Source organism: Glycine max, chromosome 11 (genome assembly GCF_000004515.6).
Source record: "Glycine max cultivar Williams 82 chromosome 11, Glycine_max_v4.0, whole genome shotgun sequence".
In the NCBI taxonomy this organism is placed as follows: domain Eukaryota; kingdom Viridiplantae; phylum Streptophyta; class Magnoliopsida; order Fabales; family Fabaceae; genus Glycine; species Glycine max.
This window is the reverse complement of record NC_038247.2, coordinates 497,667-511,965: the sequence shown is the minus strand read 5'-3', so window position 1 is coordinate 511,965 and position 14,299 is coordinate 497,667. Positions and strand designations below refer to the sequence as shown.

At 36.7% G+C, this 14,299-nt stretch overlaps 4 protein-coding genes across 9 annotated transcripts; 1 reads left to right on the top strand and 3 right to left on the bottom strand.

Annotated features, from left to right (window-relative positions):
• Window positions 1-619: 619 nt before the first annotated feature.
• LOC100806111 (pentatricopeptide repeat-containing protein At3g22670, mitochondrial) lies at window positions 620-2,674 on the bottom strand. The gene has a single exon (XM_003538601.5). It carries the CDS (start codon window positions 2,592-2,594, stop codon window positions 963-965), a length of 1,632 nt encoding a protein of 543 aa, XP_003538649.1. The 5' UTR covers window positions 2,595-2,674; the 3' UTR covers window positions 620-962.
• A 658-nt stretch (window positions 2,675-3,332) lies between these two features.
• Window positions 3,333-5,431, top strand: LOC100780782 (protein RDM1). 5 transcript variants are annotated; one of them, XM_014763727.3, is made up of 4 exons: window positions 3,333-3,456; window positions 3,535-3,672; window positions 4,030-4,096; window positions 4,795-5,431. In XM_014763727.3, the coding sequence occupies exons 2-4, from the start codon at window positions 3,555-3,557 to the stop codon at window positions 4,988-4,990; spliced, it is 381 nt and encodes a 126-aa protein (XP_014619213.1). In that variant the 5' UTR covers window positions 3,333-3,456; window positions 3,535-3,554; the 3' UTR covers window positions 4,991-5,431. The 5 variants fall into 5 exon arrangements, 4 of the variants coding, with proteins under 4 accessions (XP_014619213.1, XP_006590409.1, XP_014619212.1 ...); XM_006590346.3 differs by lacking the exon at window positions 4,030-4,096; XM_014763726.2 differs by lacking the exon at window positions 3,333-3,456 and having other exon boundaries at window positions 3,532-3,672; window positions 4,030-4,148.
• Window positions 5,432-6,423: 992 nt separating this feature from the next.
• LOC100805041 (pentatricopeptide repeat-containing protein At3g22690) lies at window positions 6,424-9,581 on the bottom strand. Its single transcript, XM_003538599.5, has one exon. The coding sequence runs from the start codon at window positions 9,012-9,014 to the stop codon at window positions 6,450-6,452; it is 2,565 nt and encodes an 854-aa protein (XP_003538647.3). The 5' UTR covers window positions 9,015-9,581; the 3' UTR covers window positions 6,424-6,449.
• A 614-nt stretch (window positions 9,582-10,195) lies between these two features.
• Window positions 10,196-13,838, bottom strand: LOC100820513 (serine/threonine-protein kinase STY13). 2 transcript variants are annotated; one of them, XM_006590344.4, is made up of 9 exons: window positions 13,690-13,838; window positions 13,359-13,453; window positions 13,187-13,215; window positions 12,491-12,800; window positions 11,954-12,075; window positions 11,470-11,678; window positions 11,210-11,384; window positions 10,802-10,936; window positions 10,196-10,694 (listed from the first exon to the last, which is right to left on the bottom strand). In XM_006590344.4, the coding sequence occupies exons 4-9, from the start codon at window positions 12,798-12,800 to the stop codon at window positions 10,488-10,490; spliced, it is 1,158 nt and encodes a 385-aa protein (XP_006590407.1). In that variant the 5' UTR covers window positions 13,187-13,215; window positions 13,359-13,453; window positions 13,690-13,838; the 3' UTR covers window positions 10,196-10,487. The 2 variants fall into 2 exon arrangements, with proteins under 2 accessions (XP_006590407.1, XP_003537586.1); XM_003537538.5 differs by having other exon boundaries at window positions 13,359-13,767.
• Window positions 13,839-14,299: the final 461 nt, after the last annotated feature.

Genomic DNA, 14,299 nt, shown 5'->3' with positions numbered 1-14,299 from the left:
TAGAGACTTTTGGTTGCGACAACATTTGAAAACTTAAAATTTTACAACAAATGTCTTACACAAGATATTTACGATATCTGTAAAACACAGCTTATTGGCCGTTCCAAAATTAAATCGATAACAAACAATACTTATATTTGGAAAAGGCAAACATTTCGAAACATGCAAAAACAAAATATTTAGAATTTTCAAAGTCGAGTCCAATCTACCGGATAATTTTTTAAAGTACAAACCTACGTCCCTACCTGACCCTAGTTATTATCAATGCTTTACATGTTTTACAACTTCGTTTGACTGGACTGATTTAACTAGTTTTATGTTCCATTTATTTTCTAGGTTGTTTAAATGAGTGACTATACCACTTTGTCATCCAACTGGTCAAACAGTACAATCTTGTTCAATTTTTAAAACTATATTTATTATAAGTTATGTTCTAAACCAAATCAAATTTTAACCTTAAGTGGTAGTATTCCTCAAGTTTAACCTGAATTTTTAGCAGCTCTACTAACAAGGTTTACAAGAGGGCTATTAGCAACGAATTCTCTAACGTGTTTCTTGATTCACTCTTTGTCACAGATTCACAGGATGCAACTAGTGTAAAATAAGAACTACACATCTGTTTCTCTTACAATCGGTAATCATGCCTACTTGAGTACGAAGAAAACATACATAAGTCACGTTCAAAACACAAGTACACTCCAATCAGTTCATCGAGCAAATAAAATTGACGTAAAAATGTGTCAATCTTTCTCTTCTTAAATGTACGAGAGGTGGAATTATATTAAAATTTGCCTACCTTTAAGAAGAGAAGAATAAAAACAAAATCCTCACATGATGTGAAAATAGCACAAGATTCATTCCCAAAGACGAAGGTGATTTCCATTTTCATTCATGGCATGGGACGAAACTCTAGGGATCAATCACAAGCAGACTTAGAAATAGTTCATCTTATGCGAAAACAGCTAAATGTTTTGTTTCTGCGAGAAGCGATCCATCCATTCCTCAACACGCTCTTTCTCTTCTAACATGCTCAAGGACTCAAGCTCTCCAGCCAATCCCTTGAGCGTGCTGGGTTTCGGAGTGAACCCCTTCAAGACCATTTCCTCCAAAAACGAGTAAGCATCCGCAACTTTTCCGGTTTTACACAGAGCATTTACCAAGAGCGAGTAAGTGGCCAAATCAGGGCTTATATCGTTTTTGAACATGTGATCCAACAAAAACTTGAGCACCTTCATTCTCTTCTTTTTGCAGCACATCTTGAGCAACGGATGGTAAGTCCCAACATTCGGCTTGCACGACCCGTCTTCCATTTCCTTAAGCAACCTAAGAGCAGTCTCTTCCCGCGAGTGAGCACAAGCAGTAGAAATCATAGTATTGTATGTCACGACATCTCTCACAACCCCTTGCTTAGGCATATCCTCAAACACATCACAAGCATCCTTTAACCTCCCAGCTTTGCCAAGAATGAATATCATGCAGCTATAAACTGGAGTGTCAGCAACACAGCCATCACACTTCATCTTTTCATAAACCTCCAAAGCTTTACTCAGTTGCCCTGCTTTCCCCAGATGAAGCATCACAGTAGTGTAAGTCACAGCATTAGGGGGGCATCCATTTTCCCTCATCTCCTCCAAAACTTGATCCACCTTGCGGAAATCTCTCTCGTGGCAGTATGCTTCAATGAAACTAGTGTACGAGAAAACATCGGGTTCAAACCCGAGTTCCTTCATGTCCTCCATGGCTTTCCTTGCATTGTCAAATTTCCTCGCTCTGCACCATCCATGCATCAAAACATTGAAAGAATGAGAACTCAAAGGTATCAAACCCTTAAACTCCAAAACAACCTTGTGGGCATGTTCAACGCTATCTCCTTTCACCAATGCATCGATGAGAACATTCAACGCTGCAGTGTCCTTATTGACACCAAACTTGTCCATTCTGCGAAATGCTTCAATAGCATCTTCATGCTTGCGTGCCTTGGCAAGCCTCCGGATTACCTTGGCCATTGTTTCCAATGTGACATACCCTTGTTCGAGTTTTGCCATTTCCTCCACCAAATCGGACATGGGATCAAAGGATTTGCACTTTCCCAAGATGTCAACCATCAAGTTGCAGAGTTCGGGGGAATGCCGATAACCTGTTTGAGATTTTGCCCATTTGAAAAAACCCAAAGCTGGGACCCAGTCGTTGCTGAATCTGTTGAGAACCTGCGAAACCAAACCGCTAGATGGCTGAAAACTAAGTCCATCAAGGGCTAAAGCAGCTAACTCGGGAGAAGGGTAGCGTTTTTTGAGAACTTTGGTTATTGCGTCGAGTTCGTCGAGGTTGTCTTGCTTGGGTGATTGCGTCAGGACTTTGGGCTTGGTGATGAGCATGTGGGTGTCGACCCAGTGAGCGAGTGAAGGGATAACGAAGTTGTCGTCTGAGTCAGCGTCTGGAGGGGTCGGGGTGTCGGAGAACTTGAGCCACGGAGGGAGCTCCGGTGACTCCGCCATGGTGCAGAGGAAGTGGTGCGAGCCATTGGCGGCGGCGGCGGCGGTTCTAGGAGAAAGACGGTGAGTGAAGAGGCTTAGGATTCGGAACTTGGAGAGCATTTTTGAGGGCTACGTTGAATACGGAAACGGAATGAATGGTTTCAAAATCCAGAGTGAGGCGGAAGGTTACTTTGGTTAAGAGAAAATATATTCATATAAGTATAATATTTTCATTTCTTTTTAATACCTAGGAAGGAAAAAATATAAATTAAAAAGAAAAAAACGCTATGAACTCATAGTGATATTGCTACTCTAACTAGTAAACTCGACTAAAATATATGGCATAAAAAAATGTCTATAAGTTAATATTGTAAATGTCTTTTATGCTTCTATTTTATTATAAATATTATATATGGTAAATTTATTTACTTTTTATAATAATTTTTTAAAATTTTAAAATTACACTGATGCTAATTTTTAATTGATTAATAAAGTTTTTTTTTGCTACAGAAAATCTCTATTAAACTCAAATCTATTATTTGTCTCAAATGGGGGCTCAAAATACCACAACTTAAATAAATTGAAGTGATGTAAAATAGTGTTTGGCCAATCTTTTGTTTTTAAGGAGAAGAAAAGTTTAAAAAAAAATACTACCATTTAGTTAGTCAGATTTGAATCTTTATTTTTGAATATAAATGCATATCTATTTTTTTCAGTCAATCTGAACAAACTCAAAGCGGTCAAGATGTTTAATATTTTTTAAAAAAAAATCTAACTTTAACTTATTATTAACATTTATAAAAAAAATTAATTACAAATTTTTTATTAATTTTGCGATGATTAATCTCTAAAAAAATTGATTAATTTTACTCGGACAAAGAATTTGACAGTAACATTGATATGATGCGTTTAAAGTGAGAGAGTGGATGAGTGAGGTTTTGCACTTTGCAGTGTGCACTGACTGCACTTGGATTCAATTTGGGTACTTGCTTCCTCCACTTCACTTGTAGGGTTTTTGTTTCATTCAATTTAAATTACTTAATATTCATGTGTTGAGCAGGATCAACATCCTCTTTCGCGATGAAGAGGTCATTTCCATGGGAAAATCAAATTGATGTCTCTTCTTCTTCTTCTCCAAACTCCCTTCGTCCCAACCCTCCAACTATCCCTAACTCCCCCATAGATACCAATTCCCAAGGTATATTCACTTTAATTACTTATTTATAAATCCTGTGCGAATTATTAATCTCCTCCCTCTATGCATTGCGTTGCCCCATAGGGATTGCAGAATCAAAATCACTTCTCAATTGGAGAATTTGACATTAATGATTGATAACACAAATGTATCTGTATGGATGGTTTTGTTGATAGCTATAAGAATCTAATAGAAAAGCTAAGTTGTGGGAGATAAATCTGATATCCTTTTATTTCCTTTTCCCCCTTTTTATAACCATTTCTTTACAAGATATTTGTGCTAAATTGTTATAACAGAATTTCGAATTTGTAAACTAATCAGGTAGTAACTAAAACGTGGGGAATTGCTTTTGGCGCTCAGGTGAAGATATTCTAGAAGCTTGTCTTCAGGCTAGTGGTATCCATGGTCTTCATATGAAGTCTGTAAGGTACTTGGGCCTATGTGTGTTGCGTTTAGGCCTATGGCTGCTTCTGCTATTGGTAACTATGAATTCCTCTTGGTTGCTCTGTGTGTTGTTTGGGACTGCATCTTCTATGTGTTCTGTTGTCTGGATATTGCTATCATTTGTACTTCTGTTTTATGGCCTCTTATTACATTTTTTTCTATGCTCAGATCATCACTGTAGTCAGAGGCGTGATGGGGTTAATGGTCACAATGTTGAACTCTATCTGTGATTTATAGTTCTGTTTTAAGGCATATTGTTTCGTTCTTATTCAATGTTAATTGTTAGTGAGACATCAATTTTACTTTATAATGTCAAATACATGTATGTATTCAACCTTGAATGAGATTTTTTTATCACCTTGTTTTGTTCAAAATGTTTAGGTTGACAGCTACTTTCAAGCATATCAGCTAAGAGAACACTGACTGATTTTTATTTTTATTTTTATTTTAATTTCGAGTCACATTTTGAAATGCGAGACCTTTGTCACATTCTCTTTCAGGATCCTTAGCTTGTAACTCATTGCTGTTATCGTTTAGATAAAATTCTTATTACTACTGTGGCCTTCACTCTGAACTCGTTTGTACTTTGGTTTGTAGATAGCTTGTATGTGTCTTTCTTAATCTTAGGTTGTTGGCCATTCTTATGCATTCACTTACTTTAAGGGTCATGCTTGCACGCAGATGCACTCATCAGACGGGCAGAAATGTATCAGGATTACATGAAGCAGATCCCAATCCCAAATCATCGAGGCACTATGATCCCATTCACCTCATGGATGGGATTAGGCAGATCCATGAAACAGATATACGAACAGCCTCTTCATTACCTCACAAATATTCTCCTCAAGCAATGGGATCAGTTGAGAATTGGCAGTGAGGATGAATACAAGCCCTTGGACACCATAGTTCATCCACACAAAGCTGAGGCCACCATCTGGCTCATTGAAGAAATCCATCGGCAAACCTCATCGCATTTTCATCTTGCTAGTCTGTGGAAGGTGGACCCAATGTACAATGGTTTTGTTGATTCCATTTTCCCAACATTAGAGCACACATCATGAAAAAATGAAGCCATTTAGTTTTGAGGCTTTGTACTGTATCCTGCAAATATTGAACGACTTCCTTGATACTTTCCTCTTACTTTTTTTTTTTTTTTTTTCTGGTTTTGACTATTTTCCGTTTTATACATGGCTGAATCTCAGTATGTCCCCTCATCTCCTGGAGGCCAGGACACGTGATATTTCAGTCTTAGTCAAAATCCTGGATTGAAGATTTTACATGAGCCACCTCAAACATTTTTTGTTTTAAATCTAAGTCACCGCAAACCCTCGTTTACACATTTTTCAATAGCGTTGAACAAAGGAAATCCATACTTCCTTGCATGCAGAATTTAGAACAAACAGATAGATGTATTTGTTTGGATTAGAATCTGTTAAGTTGATTTATAAAATTGATTTTAGTAAAAGAAGTGAGTGGATGAATTTATTTATGTTTGGACAGATGTATTTGAAGAATAGTTTTATCATAATGAATGCTGTTAATCAAAATTATTAATAGATGTAGTATAGTTATTTAAAAAAACATCATTTTTCTTACGGAGGATATTAAATTCAAAGTTTATTTCGTCAACATATTTTGTTCAACGCAAAGGTGAGAAAATGTTGCTTATGGAGGATATTAAAATAAAACTTGATTCCACATTTTTTTTGCTTCAAATTACCAATCCGTACACATAATGTTCAAGGCAAAATACATCTAGTAAGCAGGATTTTGATTTCTCTAACGTGGTGACCTTTGCTTGGTAATATCTGTTAAGTATTTGATCTAAGGTGACCTAAAATATATACTCACTTGAGTTGAGGTGATATCTAATACTCTAACGTTGGCCAAGTGTGGCCAAGTGTGGCCAAGCATGGTAAATGAGATAATGATACTTAGGAGAATGCCTTGGTGTATTTGCCTCGTCGCCATGTCAGACAAGTTAATAGTAACTTTGTGACTTTGGGGAGTCATGCCCTTAGGATTGTTTAGTTTCCTTCCCTTTTCGTCTAATTTATTGCTCTACTTTTTGCAGATTTTCTTTTTCAATAGGGTTGAACAAATCAACACTTCCTTCTTGCACAATTTAAAACAAAAAATGGAGTCCTTTGATTTCAGCCGATGATCTGGAGTATCTGTTTCCCGAGTGATTCAAATATTATTTGGTGTTTTACCCTTCTGTTAAAGCTCCATCTTTTAACAAAAAATAGAAGCCCATTAGTTGATGTTGACTTAAATTGCCAAGAGTAAACTTGATTTGTAAACCAGAGGTAAGAAGTTCCCTCTCAATAAATCTATTACCAATAATCTCTACAAGAACAGAATCCTTCCTTGAAAAAATGATACCTGTTATTGTCTCTAACTGTAATTTCCCTATTGTATAGTTTTGACACTAATTTTGCAAATGAATGGCAATCAGAACACATTCGAAGATTTTTTACTACCCGTATGGGTATACCTTGACCAGTAGTGATTAATCCATAAGCCATGGCTAGTTTCTCACTATGTCTGCTGAGCAAATGCTCTTTCTCCTGCTCATCAACATCAAGTAAGACATTGGTTGTATCAGGAACATACCCTGCCTCACTTAGCCTGCAGTTTATTTCCTCTAGCATTAATCCAATATGGGTGTTCTCTGCGTGTGATTCATCACCTGAGGTGAACTCGTGAATCAATCCTTGAACTTCTATTGAGCTTGATCCAGGCACTTTCTGGACCCCTTTCTCCTTCATTTGCAACCTCACTCTTGCTACATCAGTCCATTTTCCAGCTGATGCATATATGTTAGATAACAGCACATGAATCCCAACTCTTTCAGGGGCCAATTGTGTTAACTTTTCAGCTGCATAATGTGCCAGTTCAACATTTTTGTGTTTCCGACAAGCTGCTAGTAGAGATCCCCACACAACATCATTAGGTTCTATTGGCATACTTTGTATGAGATCAACAGCTTCTTCCAGCAGCCCAGCTCGACCAAGCAAATCAACCATACATCCATAGTGGACAATATGAGGACGTATTCCGTGGGCTTTTTCCATTGACCAAAAAAGTTGCCTCCCTTGGTCCACAGAGCCACCATGGCTACATGCTGTCAATAGTGCCACAAAAACAACATCATCTGGTTTCACCTTTTGTTCAAGCATCTCGTTAAAAAGCTCAATAGCCCCTTCTGTATTTCCCTCCATTGCCATAACTCCGATGGCAGCAGTCCAGGCAGACACATCCCGTTTTTCCATTCTTTTGAAAACATGCATAGCACTTGAGGGATCACCACATCTTGAAAACATGTCAACCAAAGCTGTGCCAAGCTGCAAGTCCACGTGAATGTCATTTTTCTCAATGTAAGTACATACCCACTTGGCAAGATCAAGAGCTCCTAAATATCCACAGGCAGAAGCAATGCCCACCATTGTCACTCTATCTCCTGGAATCCCCTGGTTTTGCATCTCTCTGAATAGCTCAATTGCTTCCTCAAACATGCTCACTTGAACCAATGCACCGATCATAGTGTTCCAAGATACAAGATCCCTCTCAAGCATCTCATCAAAGATTCTCCAAGCTAATTCCATGTCACCATCTCTAACCAAACCTGCAATTAACGAATTCCAAGTCACCACCGTCTTGTTTGGCATATGCTCAAAAACTTTGCAAGCTGCTTCTCTTTTGCCACATTTCATGTACATGTCAATGATGGCGTTGGAAATGTTATCCCAACCTTCAAGTCCATTCCGTAAGACATAAGCATGGGATGACTTCCCAACAGAAAGATCACCTAACTGTGCACAGGCTGCAATCGTAGATAACATGGTCACCTTATCCGGTCGTGGTCCCTTTTGCAGCATTTCATCCAAAATTACTAACACGTCACTGGCCCACTCATGGTGCACATAATTTGACATGATAGTATTGTACATAACCAAATTCTTATTGGCACATTCATCAAAAATCTGCCTCGCAGCACATATATCCCCACATTTCATGTACATATCAACCAATGCATTCACCATGATTGTGCTAAGTTCCATGCCTAACTCACTGATATAAGAACACACTTTCTTACCCAATTCAAGATCCTTCAACTTGGCACAAGCAGATATAACGCAGACCATGGTAACCGGATTAGGTTCTACACCAGCCTCAACCATCTGAAAGAACAGAGAAACAGCCTCCTTTGACAAGTCCCTCCCAGAATAACCATTGATCAAACTAGTCCAAGACACAACATTTCTCTCAAGCATTCCGTCAAACAGCTTTCGTCCCAAGTCAACCTTCCCGCACTCCGCATAGAAATGTATCAAAGAGTTGCTGACAAATATATCTCCCTCCAAACCCATCTTAAGAACCGCCCCATGAACTTGAACACCCTCAGAAAGCGCCAAAATCTTAGAACACGCACTCAGCAAAAAAGGGAAAGTGTACTTGTCAGGCACAATGCCCATCACCAGCATCTGAACGTAAAGCAAGATTGCTTGGTCACCCAACCCTGCTGAAGCATAACCTCTAATAAGACAGTTATACATGAACAAGGAGGCCATGTTTCCATCATCATCCCCAAAAGCATTTCGAGCATAGTCCAAGCTCTCAAGGGTACCTATCTGAACAGAAGAAGCAATAAGCTTGTTGAGGTTACTAGCAGGCTTGTGACACAACAACCCTTTCTTCATCATGTCACAATGCAACTGCTTCAGCTCCTTCAGTGTTTTGCAGTTTACAAGTAACTTGGAGGATGAGTTTCTGGTTATGGGATTAGCTTCCTTTAAGCTTGCGGGAACCAAAAGAGTAGAAGATGGAAAAAGGGTCGTTGCCATGTATTGGCCTGTGATGCAATTGTAAATTGGCGAATGCATGTCCCCTGCAAACATTAAACAACATATCTCTATCTCTCGTCTTATTAGCCTTGTAACGTGTCAGCTGCACTTGTCTTTCATATGCTCACGATTTTTCAGTTTCACATTAGCCTAAATACAGAGGAATATTATTGGTATACTGATTTTTATATTTTTTTCCATTATACTAATTTTATTTTATTTTTCTCTCTTTTTTTTCTTTTCCTTTTTCTCTATTGTATATAATTTGTTTTAAAGTTTACTATACAAATAACATCACTCTATATACATGGAGGAGATAAATTAATTGTAGTTGTTTACTTATATAATTATATTTTGTGTAGTATATATCACTTAAAATAAAGTGATGTGTGTTATTTAAAAAAACTCTATTTGGATTAAATATTAGATTATTTTAAAATTCTATAAATCCATTTATTTTATGAAAACCTTAACTCTAATAATTGGATTATTTGAAATAGAGACATTTTATTATTGTACAATATGGTTTAGGTTGAACCTATAATACGCGAATTTAATCAGTTAGACAATTGTACAAAATTATAACGCCACAATGACCAGAATATACATAAAAAAATTTAAAAAATTCTTGCAGCTTAACATTAAGAATATCCTAAGAAAAAGAAAATTATTAAAACAAAAGTATGCTATCATTTCCATAAACTAATTAATAATTTTTGGTTCATTTTATGCCAAGTATCGTGCGGGTTATCTCGATCGGTTTTCAATTCAATCATTCTGCTTTTTTCTAAATACAAACAGTTTTGATGGTGTTGCCAACCAGTGTATATAACCTTACAACATACTGATATTTGGCTTCTTGTTCTCTCTTTATCTTATTTATTAAAAACTTATCAAATTTTTATTAAAGAAACTGAGATACCATGTCTAGAGGCAGATTAGAAATATCTAGTCCTATTCGGACCTCAATTCAGATGTAGGCCATAGATAAACTTGTGTAGGGAAAAAAAATGAAAAAGGTTAATTTAATTAGACCTCTACCAAACACTTAGGGAATGTGTTTCTCTAAAAAAAAATTGGACTAAAAGTTCTTAGAAAATCTTAGACCTCTCCCAATCAGAATACACATAGTCCCTCAGAGAAAACAGAAATTGCCAGATTGAGTTCCCCACCGAAACAGGGATAAAGAACCAAAGTAAACTCAGTACTCCAGGTAGCCAGCCAGGCACGAGTAGTAGTAGTAGTAGTAGTAACTTTGATTAGAGATTATAAGCCATTTTCATGCTCAAAAGAAAGCAGTTTTCAGTACTAAATACAATATGTAAGAAGCAATGAAAATCCCTCCTTTAGCCAAAAATTTAAAAAATAAAATACAATTCCCTTCCTTTCTTTTCACAATATTCTGGCCATAAGGAAAGGATATTGAGCTGTGAACCGCCAAAAACCATAAAATATCAATTGCCAGTTACAGTGCTTGACTTCATCTCTTGAACACGCAACATATTCAAGTTGTGTTGGGTTCGAGAATTAGGGACCTCGGGTTGGGGCAAAACAAAAGCAACCTGAACTCTGATCTTCAGGTATCATACCACCACCTTTGCTAGTATCAAGTGCTTCAAGCATCCTCACCACCTCTTCCATTTCTGGACGCTTGTTTGGATTCGCATCCCAGCATTTCCGCATGATATTTGCTAAGGCGCTTGGACAACATCTTGGAATGTCTGGTCGTAAATTCTGTGCAAGAATACAAAAATTCATGTTACGTACCATGGGTAACATATATAGGTAAACATGCTATGGAAGAGTGTTTCCATATATAATAGTTTGTCAAGTGAACTGACCTGGCGAACAACTGCAGATGACACATCAGCAAAGCTTAGATCTGGATAAGGCATATCACAGCAATAAATTTCCCACAAGCAAATGCCAAAGCTATAGACATCACATCTCCTGTTGTAAGGTTTCCCATCCAGAACCTACATGTAGTGTAATCTCAAGATTAAAGTTAATAACTGGGAGTTACTGTTTAATAAACAACCCTGAATGTATGCATACAAAATACTAATAGAAATAGCACATTTTTACATAATTTTTATGAGGCCACAGGTTCAAACCTTTTTATTCCCATTATACCCAAAAAAATAAAAATAAAAATAGTGCCATGCTAGTAACTTGTAAGGTTGCAAGATGTATTTGAAATAATAAAGACAACTAATAGAATTGGGAGGCAATCCCATGGAAACACCTACCTCTGGGGCCATATATCCTAGGGTTCCAGTTTCACCAGTCATATCACTTGGATTCATAGCTTCAACCCGAGCAACTCCAAAATCAGCTATTTTTAGATTCCGACTAGTACTTAGTAACATATTCTCTGTTTTAACGTCTCGATGAACAATCTTCTTTGAATGTAGATAATTAAGACTGAGCATATTGGGGAAAACAAATTATTTATATTAGTAGAAGATATGCAGTTTGTAATTGTAGAGATGATAAAAATGAGACATACCCCCTAGCAAGGTCCAAAGCCAGCTGAATCACAATCTTATAAGCAAGTTTCCTCCTCCTACTTTTAAACAAATATTGCTTTAGTGTCCCACCAGAGACAAACTCAACAATAACACAGCATGCCCTAGAGGGAAGGGACTCTTCGTCGGCATTCAAAGGGTTTTTTGGCGGAATCTTAAGATTTGAAGTACCCATCGAAGCTCCAACAAACTGTTGCACATATGAATACAAAACAATAACTAATCTGAAAAGTTATTCATTAAATGAAAATTGTTGTGCTGAACTATGAACTTAATATATATTTCCTTTTAAACAGTTAACAAGAACAGAAACCTAAGCATGCAGAAGATAACAGAGCAAAGTTCCAAAAATGACATCTAACAGTGGTGTGCAATCAGTAAGAGCCACTTCTTCTTCAACTTTGTTAAAATATAAAATAGCAGTCATTAATTTAACTGAATGAGATTGAAGACTAAGTTTTTTACTTTTGTCACATTTGGATGGTCAAGTTTTTGCCAGACAGCAACTTCCTGCCTAAAAGATGCCCGTAAAGCAGCAGTTTCAGCAGCAGTAGCTACACCATCCTCACCCCAGTCCAACACTTTCACTATGAAATTCAAGATGACAATACAAAAGTTATAGAAATTATTTCACGTTCTGTCCTACTCTTACAGACCCAAAAAGATAATAGAATTAGTATACTGCTATATTCCCCATGCCATAAATTTATCATAAACATTCGTAAAGATATAGTTTGACACATAAAGTGAATATGAGAAGTAATATTTAAGTTTGATAAAATCTAAATAAACCCACTGCAAAAAATTCTATAAGCCAGTTTGATATTTTCAGCCAACCAGCAAAGGGGCAGTAAAAGACATCTTCTTGACATTTAACTTCATTGATAAAAAAAACTGGATGTGTCATTAGATCAACATACAACGACATGAAGAAAAAGAATTGGGAAAGCATGCCTTATTCTACGAACTAAAATCAAAACAAAAAGACATGAGAAATGATACCTGCAACGTCTTGGGTATCATATGTGCCCCTGTATACAGTACCATACGCCCCATGAGCCACAACATATCGCAGATCCAATTTGGCCAAATCAACCTCCCACTCTTCTTTGGGGCGATTAGTCTCAATGCTCCTCGACCAAACCCTGCTCAAGTGCTTTTCCAGCTGTGCATCCAAACTCTTGAGATCAATCTTATCAGCTCTGAATATCATATCCTTACTGCTCACGTTTCCAGCACCCTTCATCTTTGAATTCAGAGCCCCTTCTGCTTCCATCTTTGGTGTTCTAACACACTCGCCTTCCGAATCCATCTTCACCGCTCACAATTTCAATTTGTACAACCCCAACGATGTCAAAATAATTCAAAAATTATAATTCTAATTAACAAAAAAAGGTTTGAAATTTAATCAAATTTGAAACTGATAGTAGCACCCTCAAAAGAACGTGCCTTCTTCTCTATAATATTATATCATGCCTACGAAATTAACTTTCCGTTATTCAAACCCAGAATTTTCTCTCGCCAAACATTTGTTTTATTGACTATGTTCCCTTGAGAAAATAGTACCGGAATAAAGAAAACTATAGCAATCAGAAAATGACCCAATTCACACTATTCGACGACCAAGACCAACGAACCAGAAAAAATCAATTTTTTTATGGTGAAAAAAAAAAGAGATATCTGGGGCAAAGCACAAACCTTGATAGCAGCAACCACGAAACAGCCAGCTGAAGCATCAATCGAAACAAGAAAAAACAGATTAAGAATTACGCTAAATTAGAGAAAAGACACACGGAAAAATTGACCATTTTTGTATGGCCCAAAAAAAAAAACAAAACAAAAAAGAGTTGGTGTGTGAATGTGTGCATACCTTTTTAGCTTTTCTAAGAATCAAAGGCTTTTGGCTTTTGATGCAATGAACATTGCGGAGGTTGTCATAGCCAACTCTGAGATGCCAACAGGAACCTGATCCCAACAATTCATCGCTCAAATTTTTGGTAAAGGAGCGATTTTGAAGGGTAAAGCCACAAAAAAAAAAAAAAACGGAACCAGCAAATAAACAACCCCAAAAATGAAAAAATAAAAAACAGCGATGTGGGTCGCAGAAAGAAGCGCGGGTGCTCCCTAAAATGTGGTGGAGGAGAGAGAGAGAATGTTTCAAAATAGGTGGTGGAAGAATGGAGGGCAACTACATAGCTTACCTTGTTTGAGTTTATTTTCTTTCAGGTATATGAATATGAATGTATGTGTCCTAAGATCTTTGATATATTTAAATGTTTGTACCGTACGGTTTGTCTGTTGACGACAACAAGTCTTTTATTTTATTTTCCTGAATCTTATTATTCTGTTAGAAAGGACAGGTTGATTCCTAATCCTCGTATACTTGTTGCGGTTGTTCTCATAATTCTTGCGGCACCCGAGTGTACCAAAACACCTAAACAAGGACAAATATATGCTACCTTGTTCTGATTACAATGACAAATATCATTTCTGTCGTTTTACTTATTTAGGGATCAAGTTTATTAGTATTACAATAAATAAATGGGATGAGATCTGTTTAAAAAAACTAATTGGATTGGATTGAATTATTGGAGAAATATTATCAAGAGAAAAGAGGACTACAATAATTATAAAAGGATGGATCCTCTTCAATTACAATATAACATAACTATCTTATTACATTAAAAGAATAATACACTTTAAATATAAGTGATTAATATATTATAATTAAGATTGAATTGATACTTAAATTTAATTTTTGACATAAATTATTTTTATTAGATTATATTGAAGTTAAGAACAAAAATAAGA